This window comes from Leptidea sinapis, chromosome 19 (genome assembly GCF_905404315.1).
Source record: "Leptidea sinapis chromosome 19, ilLepSina1.1, whole genome shotgun sequence".
NCBI classification, from domain to species: domain Eukaryota; kingdom Metazoa; phylum Arthropoda; class Insecta; order Lepidoptera; family Pieridae; genus Leptidea; species Leptidea sinapis.
Genome location: NC_066283.1, coordinates 6,898,115 through 6,915,340, shown reverse-complemented (window position 1 = coordinate 6,915,340; position 17,226 = coordinate 6,898,115). Strand labels below are relative to the sequence as shown.

Genomic DNA, 17,226 nt, shown 5'->3' with positions numbered 1-17,226 from the left:
TTAGAACTACAATTTTCGTTTGGTAGCATTTGATACGATTAGGTAAAAATGTAAATAGGAACATTATTGAAAAGAAATACCTGTCTACATATTATTTACACACTGTGTAAATATTATTACATATATATGTATTTCTTGCCTCGCACAGCCACTTTGTGGAAACAACTACCGGCAGCGGTCTTCCCGAACAGATACGACTTAGGGACCTTCAAGAAAAAAACATCCTCCCACCTTAAAGGACGGCAACGCATTTCTTGACACACCTGTTGTTGCGGATGTCCATGGGCGGTTGCCTCACCTCTCCCCATCCCGTGAGCCTCTTGCCCGTTTGCCCCCTCTCATATAAAAAAAAAACATTTCGTATCTTACTGAACTATTTATTAAATTGGAATAACGAACTTTGCTCCTGACGGAAATCTCCCGATCACTTAATTGTTTTTTTATTTTAAAATAATATTATAAGATAGGCATATTCTTAGAGATATATAAAGGTATAGTCTTACATTAAGTAACAAAGCAAACGGAAATTAATATAATAAGATAGGTATAAATAATATTATAAGATAGGTATAAGATTATTATAAGATAGGTATATTTTTTATCATCGTAATCCAAATAGTAAAACTATTAAAATAACTTGTCGTATTATTTCTACTCTTCTACCCGATACTATTCATTCACTGCATAAAAACCGTTAATCTGACTCCAAATATAAATTTAAATGCGTTCAACCGTCCCAATAACAAAAGATCTTATTACAAACTTTACGTTCAAATCATTATATTGTAAGAAAAAAAAATATCATCAATACCGTAAAATGTAACTTGTTGTTTGAGGGAGTCATAGAAACTAAATATGGCAATATAACGCTTAGGTTAGGTAACCTAACGGCTAGAGGTAAAATAAGTATGAACGCACTGTACAGTTACTTCAGTTGGAGACACCCATAGACCAAGTATAGTAACTATACTAGCGGCACGCTATGATAGCCGTTTTGACATATTATAATAGTGATGTGAAATGTCAATTTATTCTCGAAAATTGACAATAAAGAACAGTAATTTGCTCCTTCAATGTAATTATTAATTAATACGAAGCTTCATGAGTGGACAAACGTCAAAACGGCCATTATAGCGTGCCGTACGTATATAATCGGTTTGGCGTGGCCAACATGAGACAGATAATATCCTATATAATATAGGTATATAATATAACACAAGTGTTCTTTCACTATCACTTTTACATCGTTAAGCACAACATCGCACCATATTTCCTTCGATTCTACTTAAAATTATTGTCACTGATGTTGAATAAATAGTGGATATTTCACACGATTAATAAAAATAATAGCTTATTTTTATAAACACAAATAAAAGTAAACAAAATATATGTGCAGCGCTGTCAAGTTTGTTTAGCACACAGGGTGTGCTGACCTTGAAAAAACCAGCACGCACGGCGAAACAAAAAAATCTAACCACTCTATCTCATTTCTTTACATAAGACTGTCATAAGTTTTTCTTTTTCTCGTGTGAGTGAGTCGGAAGCTATCAATTAGTCTAGTTACTTACTATACTTGGTCTATGAAGACACCGCTTTGTCGTGTCCCGAAAAGTACACTACCAAGCTTTGAGTAAGTATGTGTTTTATAAGTTCATCTATCAGTGCTACGATTTTTTACTATCAATGGAAGGACAATTTCAATTTAATCATAGTAAAGTAAAAAAAAAAACAATTCTATCAAAGGACAATGTTTTACAATCTTATAGTAACTTTTTAAGTTTACCTACCGACTACTGACTACTGAGCGAGATGTATTCCACCATGGCGTTTGTCCCTCCCCAATAGGGTGACAATGAGTACAGTCGGCAATGTGCCTATCTACCTTTTTACGACTTTTACCTTTGGGGACATACAAAAGTTGTGACACTAAGGAGGAAATGAGAGCTAGAATCGTTACAGCTTTTGAAACAATTAGGTCTGAAACTAATGCTTTAACGGGTCCGTGCCCATCTGATAAAACTTAGCACAAAATGTATTGAAGTCGGTGGAGATCACTTCGAGAGGAACCTCAAGTTGAGAGACACAGAGACAGTGGACATTTTTATTATTGAATATACATTTTTGATGTTAAGCAAACAACAAAAAATTACGTGATTGCGAATGGTGTCACCAAATTTTAAACTACAGCTAGATTAAAAAAACAATTCAAGTATAATAAATTATAAAAATATTTTATTTAATTAAATGAATTGTATCGAACAAAAAACTACAATAATAGTAAAATTTTGCAGGAATTAATTATTTAACTTAACCTTTCCGCATCAGCGCGCTCCGGATCTCGCTGTACACTATAGATCGGCAAGCTTCCGGCATTTTCGCGGCATTTTCCCCGTGTGTATTATTTTACGTGTAGTTATAAAATGCTTATAACTAGGGTGATTTGAGTGACTGTCACTGAAAGCTATTGAAACAAGCTATAAGACCATGTATAAATTATTCATATTGTCTTTCTTTTTTATTTCACAAAGACTTTTCATTCGAAAAAAAGTGTAAAAATAGGTATATTTTAAAATAAATATTGTTATTATTGTTAATTACTTGTTTTATTTATTTCCTTTTATGTTTTTGTAATGAATAGTATATGTTAATTATAAAATTAAGCTTAAATCTCCACAAAGAACGATCTTCGTGTAAAGTCTTGATAACGACCGCTCGCTGCGCCGGCCGGAAACAAGTGGACACATAAGTGCTTTGCCGATGCGGAAAGGTTAAATGGATCGTTTGACATTTGACAACTTTGTATTATGTGTGTGTGTATTTTCATAACGTTGTGCTTACATCCTCTTTGGTTCGAAGTTCGAACTTCAAATTTGAAATGTTTATTAGGATTTACTATTTAGGTTAATGATGTTAAATAATTAGTAATCATTGATTTAGTAACGATGTAATGTAGCTGGAAATACTACAACAGTTGTAATATTGTGATTATTTGACTTTAGTAATACTTGTAGATTTATCTTTTCCATAATACATTATAATGAGTCAGCCGGCTCAAGAGCCGGGACCTGATATTTTTCACCAATTTCCATCCAATAGAATCATAATAATTCACCCAGGATCTCAGTATGTACGAATAGGTCGAGCCTCTGATCTTAATCCAGTGAAGCAACTCCACTGCATAGCAAGGAAACGTCGCCCTGGAGGGAAGATCTATCGTGATCCATTCGTACCTCCAAGTGTACCTAAAACTAAAGAATTAATTGAAGAATTAGAAGAATGTCGATTACAAATATCACACACACTTCAGTCTTGCATGCAGTCAAACGGCGCCCGGAGGTATGCAACACCTCCACAACAAATTGCAGCTTTTAATCGTAGATCATTGCCTGAACCTGAAAGTGATGGAGAACCATGGCCCCAAGTGGAATGCGACATTATCGTTGGTGATCTGGTTCTCGATGTTGACCCTGAACTTCCTTATAATTTACACTTTCCATTCAAGAGAGGTGATTTCAACATCCACTCAGAGGTGGGTGGTTCTATTTCCTCGGTTTTAAATGATTTATACACTATCTGGAGTTCAATCATAGAATATAAGTTAAGTATACCTCTTATTGAGTTAGTGAAGTACAGGTGTGTATTACTCATTCCAGACATATATAACAGAAGTCATTTAAAGTATTTGATGTCACTACTTTTACGAGATTTGGGTTTTGGTGATTGTTTTCTCCTCCAGGAGAGTGTTGGAGCAACATTTGGTGCAGGTATTGGTTCAGCCTGTGTGGTAGATATTGGAGATCAGAAAACAGCAATATCTTGTGTTGAAGATGGTATTTCACATAAAACCACAAGACTTCGAATGGACTATGGTGCTGGAGATATATGCCAGGCATTATCCTGGATGTTTCATAAAAGTGCTTTCCCATATAAGAATTGGAATGAAAATGTACCAAGAGATGTCATTTTAATGAGAAATCTATATGAAGAATTTTGTCATGTTAACCTTGATGTTTGTGGACCCCAGGAGAAGTCATTCTTGGTAGATCATCCAGGGGATGTTGTTAACAAGTACACATTGCAGGTTGGTGATGAGTGCATCATATCACCGCTGGCTCTTTTTAATACTGATCTATTTAAAATAACTGGACCTAAGACAACAAAAATACAAAATAGACAGACAAGTGATCCAGAGGATCCATTTGATGCCGATTTTCTCAGAGAAACAGGCAGAAAGAAAGAAGTAGCAGATACTTCAGCATATGAAAGCCAACATCTTGAAACAGCAGAAGTGCAGCCACCTGCTAATCCTGATGAAGATATTGTTGTTGACACATTGGAAGGAGGCCCCGGTGATATTTCACTGGCCCCTGGACAAGTACTGAGTTTAGATGCTTCAATATTGCAAAGTATTGACCGTTGTCAAAGTGAAGAATTGAAACGTAAAATGTACAGTAGCATATTAATAGTTGGAGGTGGTGTTAAAATTCATGGATTGAATATCTGGTTGCAGAATCGACTTGCACTACAAATACCCTATTCTTATAAAACTGAGCAGTTGGAAATAGTTACATCACCTAAGGACATAGATCCGGCAAGCACTGTGTGGAAAGGGGCTGCAGTAATGTCATGTTTAGAATCTGCTGTTGAACTGTGGATTAATCAAAATGAATGGAATAAATTTGGTTTAAAGATTTTACGGGAACGAGCACCATTTATATGGTGATATCCATAGTGTAATAATATACTCGGCCTGGTATTCTCAATGTTCTCAAACTATTTTTGAGTGAAATAACACTATATACTTGCTATAGATGTGAGCAACATCACATTAGCAATAAAATGGCGAGTTGTCAGTTTAACATATTATATCATAATGAAGTCTTGGGCCATCATGGGAAGAGAATACCAGGTGGATTATATTATTATACCTTGGTAGCTGAAAAATTTGCAAATACGATTTATCACAGTTGTTCAGAGAAAATTTTTTTTGTATATGTTGATACTTCAAATTGATTACTGGTAACAAATCAACTGGCAGAATTGATATGTATGACAACATCAATGTGTTTCTAAGTATGTTTATTCAGCAATGTCCTTTATAGTTTCAATGTGTAACCAACATCATAATTTTGCACATTGAGAAAATGGTGCAGTTTATAGTTGATGTGGATGGAAGTGAAAGGGAAACCTAGGTGTATGTGGTACTAAAAAGGTTGGTGCAAAAGAGATAGAGTCAGGAATGTGGAAAATATACTTAATGTGGTTACCCAGAGGGGTAACCACAATCAGAGGATTGACAGACAGGTTGTTATGTATGTGTAATAGTTAAATTTGTAAATAGAATGTAGTTAATTTTGGTGTACATAATAAGACGGTTTAATATGTAAGAATATGATGAACATAAACTATACATATTAAGTGATTCAGTGCACATCACTTGGTTTTCTACTAAAGTCAGTTGTAATTATATAGTATTTAATAAAAATACAAATGTATAAAATATAGATTTATTTAAGAATACTGGTTTTTATTTGAGTTTTCTTAACATAGTTACAAAAATACTGTACTAAAACTAATTTAAAAATGATGATTCTTGTATAAGTCTTGTACTATAAAATATATTTTGAGATTCTTAATTAGGTACGTTACAATATGATATGACTTATTCTATTAAATTTAAAAATACAGTCTTGTTAATTACAGGCAGACTAACACAGTTAGATATCAGATATCTTTGTGTTATAGTACAGTTCAAGTACTCATACAATTATTCTTTGATATAATATCACATTATTGTTACTATCTGATATTATTGAAAACAGGATTATTTCGAGATTCACTTTGCTGAATACCATGAAAAGGAAGACTTGCTACACTAATTTCCAAAATTATTTTTATTACATTTATTGTTATATAAATAAAAAGAATACATTTAATGAGAAGGTCTTAAAACAACCCTTGGATAGTCACAGCCTATGTTGGTAACAGGAGTATTTAATGGCAAAGAACAGACATGGTACCCAAAGTATTTAAATATTTTTAAGAAATAGGTAATATTAAATTTCAATTATATCAGCATCATTTTTGTGATACACATCATCCACATAGAAATTCAGCTTCATCTTAAAATTATTTGTATTAGTCCTTTTTTAAATGCATATTATTGTTAATAATGATATTATTCCTTCCTTCTTAGAGACATTTCAATTATCATCACATTAAAATTTAATTTAAAAATGATGCATAAGACAATAAAAGCATTTATATGCTAACTATCTTCATCTTCTTTCATCGAAATGGATGATGATCTTACACTAACCTTAGGATGGAAAAATCCGTAGTACACTAACATAAATATTATACCAAACACAAATGGCACTATACTTAACACAAACACAGGATAAAAGAAGACCGTTAATCTCATATCATCATTTACATACACATACCACAAAATACTACACACAAAGTTCTGTAGAAAACATAAAGTATAATAAACGGTGTATCGGTACCGTGTCCGGCCTTCAACAGGTAGGATGAAGGTGAATAAATAAACTCCTCCAAGGGCCAATGAGAAGCAAAATTGGGCTAGTTTATTGTGAGAACAGAAAGAGGAATGATCGAAGAATTGCAGCCAAGTGGTCATGACGAGAATGTGAATCCCACAAGCCAGCACAGCCCATAGTGGAAACATGTACACTACGATTGATATAGATGTGATGCGGCTCACTGAAACAATAATTAGAAATCAATATTATAACAAAACTCATGTTGATGAAATTAAAGTTGAAACCTTGAATTGTAATGTAACTATTGTAAATTAAGTGCATATTACTATCAGCAAAAAAAATAACTTCAGTGGATATGTTTATACAAAAATCTGGGGATTTTCTTCAGTGGATGTTCTGTTTTTCTTATACATGAGGATGTGAGCGACATGGTAAAGTGAGTGGCATTTCTGAGAAGAGATAAATGACTGTTGAATGACTAACTAAAAAGTTGGCTAATAAGTTATTTGTATGTTCTTCTCACATTCTCCAAACACTTGATAGATTCAGTAAATGAATATGTAATGGCGATTCAAAATTGCTGAGCCTGTTTGATTAAATATTATTCGTGTTTGTTTCATAAATTAATTCCCAGGACAACTTGGATATAAGTACTTACAGGTGACGAGGAAGTGCCACAGAACCTGCAGTATTGTCCCGATCCAGGTCACATTGTTCTTGTCCTGCTGAGCGAACCGCACCGCTCGCTGATACGCCGCCAGACACCAGCCCATACCGACGATCGACGAGCATATCGACAGCAGCTGATGTACTGGAAATATACACGATAGATGTTACGAACATTGATGTGGAAAAGATTATTTATTTATAATTAGATATCCAATTATTGGTACAATATAACGTAGGTACATATAAATTTATAACAATAATCTTACAACTCATGCACAACATTTTAAGAATGTTAGGAAAAGAGTCAATTAAAGGAATATAAAAAAAAGTACGTTTAAAAAAACCGACTTCAATAACTGAAAAGTATCAAATAACTAAAAATTTAATTTAATACACCTCTTACGCAAACGTACGTCTTACGTCAGTTCATAATAATATATAATCAATCTAAATTAAAACTCCAAAAAACAGCCGTACACAGAAAACAATTATGTCATCCAGTTAGACAAATATTTTCATATAATGAAAACTACTGGGCCAAACTATGTAAATTTCAAAGTAATCGGTGTACATACATAAAAAAAATACCGATCGAATTGATAACCTCCTCCTTTTTGAAGTCGGTTAAAAATAGTGCAATACAAAAATTATATGGGATTTTGAGAAAGTGAATTTATCAGTTCTCTCTCACGGTCATTCGTCAACAAATACATCCACCTTCTCACAAATAGCGTTGTATGATTTGGACATACGGGATATGGTGGAGTCGTAAAAAGGTTGGTCCTGGCAGACGGCTGATGCAATAAGCCCGCGACTAGTTTACGTCAGTTATTTTCATAGTATTACATATACCATAGGATGGTATATTGTTATGGGGCAGTGCAGCCGATATTAATACCATCTTTGTGCTGCAGAACAGGCATATTCGCGCTATTTTTAACCTAGGTCCTAAAGATAAGAAAAAAATGTAAAGAAATAAACATTACGACTGTTGTACCTCAAAATACTCTTGATAATGTTCTATATGTTATAAGCACATTAAGGAATTTGCTAAAAACTGACAATCATAATGTTAACATGAGGAACAAACATAAACTTGCTATTGGTTAAGTCAAGTTAGTAAGTCTTTTATTGGGTGATGTATGCGCTTTTACAATATGATCCCAGATAATGTACAAAATAAATGTGTTACGGAATTTAAAAGAATTGTTAAAAAACGTTTGTGTGGGAAAGGTTATCATAACATAAATGATTTTCTTAATGATACTACAGATTGGGAATGAAGCAGACACCCTGTTTCAGTCAAATATTACATTGTAATCCTTACGTTGATTTAAAAAAGCCTACCAATATTACGCAGGTGTGTGCGCCTTTTTTTTTGTGAAGTTTAGGGCTTTTATCCCACACAAAACTATTTTAAAAATGAAATGGTGCTGATTAGCGAACAGGCAAACATATATGATAAGGGCTACATCATTACTGCCTAAGATATACACTAATCTACCAACTTGGGGACATTTAAAAACCTGTTTTTTTAATTGTGCAATAATTGTTTCAGGCATCAGACTTATTGCCAACCAGACCAAGCTACTAACTAGCTGGTTACTACCCTGGAAATCCGATTATTGTAAGTGAATAGTTGAACAATAAGGCTCCCTCTATTATATTTAATTAATAAATAGTTTAGTGTTATGTACCAGCTAAGTGCTCATACTGTCTGAGCAGCAAGCTGGTCTGCAGTACTTGTTGAGGTGCAGCTTCGAGGAAACATTCAAATATCCTCAACAGTGCTGCATCAGAATCCTCCTTCAGCATGAGACCGTAGTACATCCGCTGTGATGATACATCCTGTTTGCGCGCTGCCCGACGAGACTTGATTGCATAGCTGGAACCAAACAGCACAAATTATAAATTCAAAACCCACAACTATCATAGTGCTGGACTTATCACTTATAAGGGTAATCAAATAAAGATGATGGCACTGTCTACATAAAGGCTTAAATGTAAAAAGCCAAAATGTGTCGATCCCTTACAGATGCTGTAATGAAGTTGTGTTTCTTGAAGGTAACATGTATAGATTTTTTATATTAAACTCATTTGGCCTTACATATAACACAATAAACACTGTCAATACAATGATAATTCGGTTTTTAGAATATCATGCAGCCTTGCATATTAGCGGATTATTTGTAAACATTTAGCATATTCTTGGTTTATTCTTAGGTATAACTTAATTCCAAAAATGTGTATATGACATACATGAGAGCATCAGCAAATCGGAGTATGGGAGCCATCTGCAGGACCAGAATAAATATTCGTAACCACTTCCTCTTTGTGAATTCATTACTCAATGAATGTTGTTGTTTGTCTTGAGAATACCTGCAACCATACAATATTAAGTTAATATTTTCCTTAAGGCATTAATTGACACACAAAATTCCCTACTGTATAGATCTATACAGGTCTGCGGTGGACGTTTGAAATTCGCATCTGGAAATTAGTTGTTCAGTATTGATTTCTAAGAGTTTGCTACTCCTTTAAAATGATACCTCTCCCACCCCACAAAGACACATGTTTTTTTTTTGTTTAAAGTTACATGCAACAGAATATAATTTTGCATTCACATGACATGTATTTTCTTAGTTATTGATATCATAATTTTGTTAATGTAATTTAATAATTGGTTATGTTAATGTTGTAAAAAAAATTAAAACTTAAAATTATTAATTTGTATGATCATATAATGTTTTTTTCCGCCATGTTGCCATAAACAATTATGACAACCCAAAATATAAGCCCCAGTCCTTTAGAAAGTCCTAAAAACATATTAGACTATTGATCACGGTGTATGAGATGGGCTGAGAAGCCTTCAAAAGCTGCCAAAACCTTCCTAAAATAGTACCATGTAAGATTACTTTATAATGAAAGTACTTGAATAATTAAAATAAATTACCAACAACTTAGAAACAAAACTGGGGTCTGAGGGACTTTCTGAAAAAAGAAAGTCGTAAAGATGTCTAATAAACAATTGATGATTGAACAATATGATTTCCAAAAATAAAGATCACACCAAAAAGCTAGTGACTTACAAATATTCACTTGAATGAAGTATGATAAATACTCAAAACAAAAGATGTAAGAGTAACCATCAGAAGACTAAAGTGGAAATAGACAGGACATACAATTAGGGGACATGAATAATGGTCAAAATCTATAATATACTGGTTTTCACCAGTGGGAGGCTCCTTTGCACAGGAAGCCGGCTAGATTATGGGTACCACAACGGCGCCTATTTCTGCTGTGAAGCAGTAATGTGTAAGCATTACTGTGTTTCGGTTTGAAGGGCGCCGTAGCTAGTGAAATTACTGGGCAAATGAGGCTTAACATCTTATGTCTCAAGGTGACGAGCGCAATTGTAGTGCCGCTCAGAATTTTTGGGTTTTTTGAGAATCCTGAGCGGCACTCCATTGTAATGGGCATGGCGTATATATTACCATCAGCTGAACATCCTGCTCATCTCATTCCTTATTATCATAAAAAAAATACAAGGAACAAAATAAGGAATTGGTAGGCGCAAAAGAAGATGGGTTGACGAAATAAAGGCTACAGCAGGTCATGGTCAATAATGGCTAGTGATAGAAGAAAAACCTCACAGTTGGAGAAGGCCTTTGTCCAAAGGGGCACGGCACTCAGACATATGTTGTAGCAGAAGATTAGTTTAGGCTTCAGTTTTTATTCTTATTGTTCTGTGTCTGTCTGTTATAAAAGGCTTAACTAATCGTTACTACCAAAAAAAAATCAGAATAACCAATGTTATAATTAAAATAATAACCAGGAGTATAAATCCTTACAAAGTCTTAAATTTTAAATCATTATTTTCACTGAAAAAGTGGCCATCAGACCATCCATGTCTTAGTTCTAAAATAATGTATAGTTTTGATGGCTTTCAGATTATATGTATTTATATTGAATAACCATAACTCTAGGGTTATAATCTATAGCTAAAAAGAAAATTCCAAGAAACATGTGTTCTAGAATGCCTATTATGAGAGTAAAAAATGTTATTAAATGTACAGTGTCTTGATTATAACCAGCGTGCCAAGCCCAAGTCTTAGTAATTCTACTCATTCCTAAGGTAATAAACAATCATTGATAATTTGAAGCTCTTATTATGCACTGTTGCCAATTTTCTTGTAAAGGTGTATGACAATGATATTTGATAATTATTTCAATTATTTTGTATGAAAGCATTATACCTTAGAGTTATGGGGATTCAACATTATAAACATGTTAATTATTTTTTATTTAGTATTGTATATTTTCAGGTAGTTTAAGATCAACATGTCGCAATATCACTTTTATTAACAAATCACATACTTCTAAAGTTTTAACTTTTAGCTTTGCTTGTTCACAAGGAATGCATTAAGCATTTTTATATTAGTACATTCACTAACTTAATCATTCCTCTGCCAGTTCCAGAAGAAGTTCAACCTCAATTGGTAGTTTTTAATGTGAAGAGATAAAAACAATTAACAGTTGCCTAAAAATTGTACATCAAATAAAATAAATCAGTTAAAAATACTTACATCCTTACTGATACAGCAGTGTTAACAAAGGCTGGCAACAGAATGAAAACCAAAGTCCAACCGAATTCCACTATGTTCTTAGTGATAAAATACTGAACTGCAACATTTATGTCCAAGCCTAAGTCTACAAAGTGGCCAACAATAGCCACACCATACATGAAAATATCCAAATCTTTTATCCTTATATTGTTCGGCATCCGATCGGGTTCATCGTAAGAAAAGCCATTTTCAAGCATTTCCCGCGTAGCTTTAGGCATTTTGATCTATACGATCTATGTAACATGCTATTTTAAATCAAAGATTACAATTTAAAATAATAAGCATCTAAATTAAAATGTAAACAAAACAAAGTACAACAACAAACTAATGGCGCGCTCCGAATGACGTAATATTTACCTTTTGGTCATCGGGATGTCGAATGACATAACGCTTGCTTGGCCTGACAGTTGACAAATGACGTTGTGTAATTTATGTAATTATATTTGTGAATGTCCTTTAAACTATAAAGTCTAACAGCATGTACATTTGTTTCAGGTATAAAATAAGAAAATACTGTCTTACTGACTCGAAATATCAACAAACTCGTACTATTTCATAAGAGAAGGAAATATAATAATTACTATTTTATATAATGAAACGTTAATTTTTAATGTGCCCTGTCACTCTGCCTTCTCTCTCGCGGCTTTTTTCGGAGGATACTAAGGAAGTTTAATTTTTGGAAAGTTAATATAAATGTCCACATTCCACTGTACTGGATTTCGTTTTTAGCGGTATTTTATCCAGATACTGCTGAAAATTATTGGAGACAGAGTCGAAGTATGGAACCTCCATTGCAGCTGTGTTTATTTAGACACGTGCTAGCATGTCAAGCCAAGTCCATGCTAATATATAGTAGCTTATAGATAAACTCGCGAGAAGCACCGTTACATCAACCACATAATATTACAACCACTTTTGACCCCCTCATAAGTCAAAGACTATTTCTCATAAATATGTATTGAGAGTTGCGAGATACATTTATTTATTTATCAAAGATACAATGTAACATTACAGATTAAATCTAAAGCGTTACAAAGATATTATACTAAAGAAAAAACAAACAATGAAAATTATAAACTAGTTATCTTATTTTATAGAGCTTACAGGCATCAAACTCTCAAATCTTTTCTTACATTCTTTGACCAAACATTCCATCGAGCTGGCAAATAGATCACACTGTGGTGCTACCTCAAGTACAGAGTTTAGAAGACAGATGGCTCGTATTACAGGCGTGTGCTTATGCGCTTGAGTGCGTGCAGGTGGCTGCGCTAATAGTGCGTGTCGCCGCGCGCGTACGTACGAGGTCGGTACAAAGAAACGCAACAAACGATGTAATAAGTATACGCAGTCCACTCTGCCCCGAATTATTTTGAGAACAAACTTAGTAAGAGCTACGTACCTACGTAACTGCAGTGAATCAAAGCTCAGATGTCCTTGCAAAAAGAGTGTTGGGTACATAAATGGATAGTATCCATATTGCCTCTTATACAAATGTCTAAGGAATTGTTTTTGGACTTGTTCGATCATTAAAGTATTTTTGCTCTCATGTGGGTTCCAAACAACTGAGTTGCACTCGAGAATGCTACGGACTAGCGCCGTATAAAGGATACGAAGTGCTTGGTTCGTTAAATGAGATGCATTACGTAGAACAAATCCAAGCCGTCGGTAAGCAGCCTCAACAATAGTCTCCACATGTGAGTGAAACGTGAGCTTAGGATCGAATACAACCCCAAGATCTCGTACTTCCTGTACTCGCATCACCGGCACATCACCAATTAAATAATTGAACTCTTGCACGGCGGAGGAGCGTGAGAATGACATGAATTCACATTTCGACAGGTTAAAAAACAGCTTATTATCAACACTCCACTTGTAAACCTGATCTAAGTCGTTTTGTAGAGATAAGGAGTCCTCTGAGCTCTTTACTGCCTTGACCAACTTTAGATCATCAGCAAACAGTAACACCTCAGAATCCTGTATGACTTCTGGGAGATCATTTATGAATAGGATAAAGAGCAAAGGTCCCAAATTAGACCCCTGACTAATTCCAGAACGCGTTCTATAAGGATTAGATACAAACTCACCATATTTAACAAATTGCTCTCTTTGAGATAGGTAACTTGCAAAAAGCTTTAACAGTTTTGGCGAGAAACCAATCATCCCCAATTTGTGAATGACATGACATGACGTCGTTATCAACCCGATCGAACGCCTTCTGGAAGTCCAGGTAGATGACGTCCACTTGGTTGCCTTGCTCTAATTCCCATGATACAAGATCCACAAGGTGGAGAAGGTTTGAGCTTACTGATCGTCGTGGGAGAAACCCGTGCTGCGTCTCAGTAACGAAGGGAATATACTGCGGTAAGATTATGTCGTACAAGGCACTCTCAAAAGATTTAGCTAAAGCTGAAAGAATTGCTATTGGCCGATAGTTTTCCACCGCAGTCTTGGATCCTGTTTTGAGAATAGGAGTAACTCGAGATTTCTTCCATACTGAGGGATAGTTACCTGTCTGTAAAACCAAATTAAATATATAAGTGATTGGTTTAATCAAAATATCAACGCAACCACGAATTACATATGCTGGTATTCCATCAGGTCCTGGCGAAGAAGCAGCCTTAAGGTTTTTGATAGAAGTACGGACGTGAGACTCCAAGAAGCATTGTATATTCACTTGCCTTGCATGGGAGTACGAATTGGCATTGGTACTCTGCCAGTCTAAGCGCGGCTCCTGATCTACAAATACTGAACTGAAATGCTCCGCAAAAGCATTTGCACTATTGACTCCCTGATACTCCTTACCGGCTCGTGTGACTTTAATCTCCTCAGCACCTTTACTCCGCAAGGCGTTAACAAATGACCAGAACTGTTTTGGTTCTGTTAACAATTGTGTTGAAATTCTGTGTATAAAGTTAGAGTATGCAGAGCTAATATCACTTTTTATTTTTCGTCGCAATTCTGAGAATATCCTATAAAAACATATATCACTAGTACTTTCCCATAATCTATGATAGAAAGCTTTCATTTTTATATCACAAATTATTGTGTTTGTGTAATAGACGGGATATACTCTATGACGTGCAGTTTTTCGCGATTTTTTCGGGACGGATTGATCAAATATTGCACAAAGGACTCCATAAAGAAACTGTAGAGCTGCGTCAGTATCTTTGATTTTGTAAAGTTCGTTGAAATCAGTATCCGTTAGCAAACTATAAAGTTGATCAAAGTCGCCTTTTGCGAAATTCCAGTGTAAATTGCTATCTATATTTGTAGGATCAATTAAAAGTACTTCACTCCTAAATGGGTACTCTAATTCAATCATCAAGGGAGGATGGTGAGGGTCGATCTTAGTGATCACCTCCTGCAGGGTAGCTTCCCTCACTCGTACGGCCTTACTTATGTCAGCACTGGTGAGCACCACATCTAATATTCTCTCATTCATATTGGTCACGCTATTATACTGATAAAGATTACAAAGACTTAGAAAACAATGAAAATAATTATTTACATTAACACTTGCGCTGTACAGATTCAAGTCTCCCAATATAATCACTTCACAACATGAAAACTTCGAGCAGATACGCTCCACACTATTAAACCATTCAAAGTATATATCCTCACTAGTGCGTGGTGGCAAATAAATAACATTTATGTACACATATTTATCAGCAACTTTGATTCTCGCCCAGAGGTCTTCACAGTGTGCTGTCTCGTAACACAAGAGCGAGAAGCAAGAAGAACTCCCCCTACTCCACGAGCTTCTCTATCTTTTCTTAATATCGACCAGTTTACACAGTCACATACCTCTGAATCATGAATTGATTTGTCTAAGTTGGTTTCTGTAATAGCAACTATATTAATATCGTCCAATATTGTTAAGTTGGTTCTAAATGTTTGAAGCTTGGATTTTAACCAACGTACGTTTTGATAATATATTCCCAACTTGAACATCTTTGTGGCTACATGCCTGGTACTTATTATTTTGACCCACGAAAGGGCTGAGACCAGGGTTTTATGCATATTCCCTGTGGCCAACTCTCTGAAGCCATAGTTTTCTCAAATGCATTGTAGGAGACACCAAGCTTACATATCTGCACCAAATTTCATAAACATACCTGAACGGTTATTTAGATTACATATTAAGTTCCAAAAATCATAATTTTTATTACTGACTGACCTACAGATCAACATTCTAACGGCCGTTCCCAATATACTATCTACAGATAGAGATACTGAGCTGCTGGGCTGTTACATGTCTGTCTTAGTTTGATAAATGTCATTATAGTTATAAAATTTAAATATTAATATTGTTTCTGTTTTTTAATCAATTTTAATAATCATTATCATGAGTTATGTAATTTGAAACAAAATTGTAAGTAGAGGCATTTAGTAAGTATTGCACAATATGTAGATGAACTTGAATTGTTTTGTTATTCGGTAGATTTCTCGTGACAGGTATCGTCATGCTCGCTTAAATGCCTCTGCTTGTGGCGGCGACGTGGGGCGGGTCGTTCCCTTCCCTAAAATATGGCCGAGGGAGGCGAAGGCTGGTCCATGTGTCACGCTCGTGAACGGGTGCTACTCGTGGGGGCTGGATGATCTTGTTACCGGGAGGTCTGCTTGATGTGTTTTTTTATTATTATTATTTCCTTTAAAGTTAAAGTTATTATATATTTTATTTTATGAAAAGCTCTCATAATGCCTCTATTTATTTACGGTATGTGTGGATTGATGCATCTACTATACTCAATAACTTTTGTGTTTATAAGTATTCATTTACTTATTTTTTCTTTTTTTGACTTACTCATGTAAGCCTTTCAGTTTTTGACTTTTGAGTATTTTTGTTGGGTCACTTTGCATATATTGTAATTGAAATGATTTGTAAAACAACTAAAATGTAAATCTTGACTTAAAAGAGTGGAAATGAGTTTCTTGCTACTTCTTCTCATTAGCTCAACCCTTTACGAAGTAGCGGTAAATTCAATAAGAAACAATATTTATATATTTTTTTTTGACATTCACAAGTGTCATTTCTGTGACCTACATGAATAAAGTGTTTTTGAAATTGAATTTGTAAAAGATAAATTACTACCTTCTACTGTCAGTAATTAGCTGTCAATAATGTGAAGCTGTCCCAAAACACCCGATAAGTCATTCTTATCGCCTTATATTGGCACGCGTGAGTTGAAATTTCCATACAAACTTCTATCGCTGGTAAGCTATACGTCCTCCCATTGACAGACAGATAGTAACGATTTTTATCTGAAGTAGGCCGCAACCGGAGATAGACTGAATATTGGGAACGGCCGTAAACCAGTTCTAGCTGACCTCGAAAGTTCAAATTTGTCATACACATTAGTTAGGTAGCGTAGTTGAAGGATGAATACAAAGGAATCAGAAACTAGTAAATTTTTATCATTTTATTA

At 34.7% G+C, this 17,226-nt stretch overlaps 3 protein-coding genes across 3 annotated transcripts; 1 reads left to right on the top strand and 2 right to left on the bottom strand.

The window, feature by feature from the left end:
• The first annotated feature begins 2,861 nt into the window (after positions 1-2,861).
• On the top strand, positions 2,862-5,518 carry LOC126969796 (actin-related protein 8). The gene has a single exon (XM_050815363.1). The coding sequence runs from the start codon at positions 3,038-3,040 to the stop codon at positions 4,721-4,723; it is 1,686 nt and encodes a 561-aa protein (XP_050671320.1). The 5' UTR covers positions 2,862-3,037; the 3' UTR covers positions 4,724-5,518.
• On the bottom strand, positions 5,494-12,128 carry LOC126969800 (XK-related protein 6). The gene is made up of 5 exons (XM_050815367.1): positions 11,762-12,128; positions 9,435-9,554; positions 8,873-9,060; positions 7,165-7,317; positions 5,494-6,726 (listed from the first exon to the last, which is right to left on the bottom strand). The coding sequence occupies exons 1-5, from the start codon at positions 12,016-12,018 to the stop codon at positions 6,269-6,271; spliced, it is 1,176 nt and encodes a 391-aa protein (XP_050671324.1). The 5' UTR covers positions 12,019-12,128; the 3' UTR covers positions 5,494-6,268.
• Positions 12,129-12,484: 356 nt separating this feature from the next.
• Positions 12,485-15,751, bottom strand: LOC126969695 (uncharacterized). Its single transcript, XM_050815241.1, has 5 exons — positions 15,605-15,751; positions 14,379-15,260; positions 13,921-14,312; positions 12,934-13,859; positions 12,485-12,597 (listed from the first exon to the last, which is right to left on the bottom strand). The coding sequence occupies exons 1-5, from the start codon at positions 15,749-15,751 to the stop codon at positions 12,485-12,487; spliced, it is 2,460 nt and encodes an 819-aa protein (XP_050671198.1).
• Between the last annotated feature and the right edge of the window lie 1,475 nt (positions 15,752-17,226).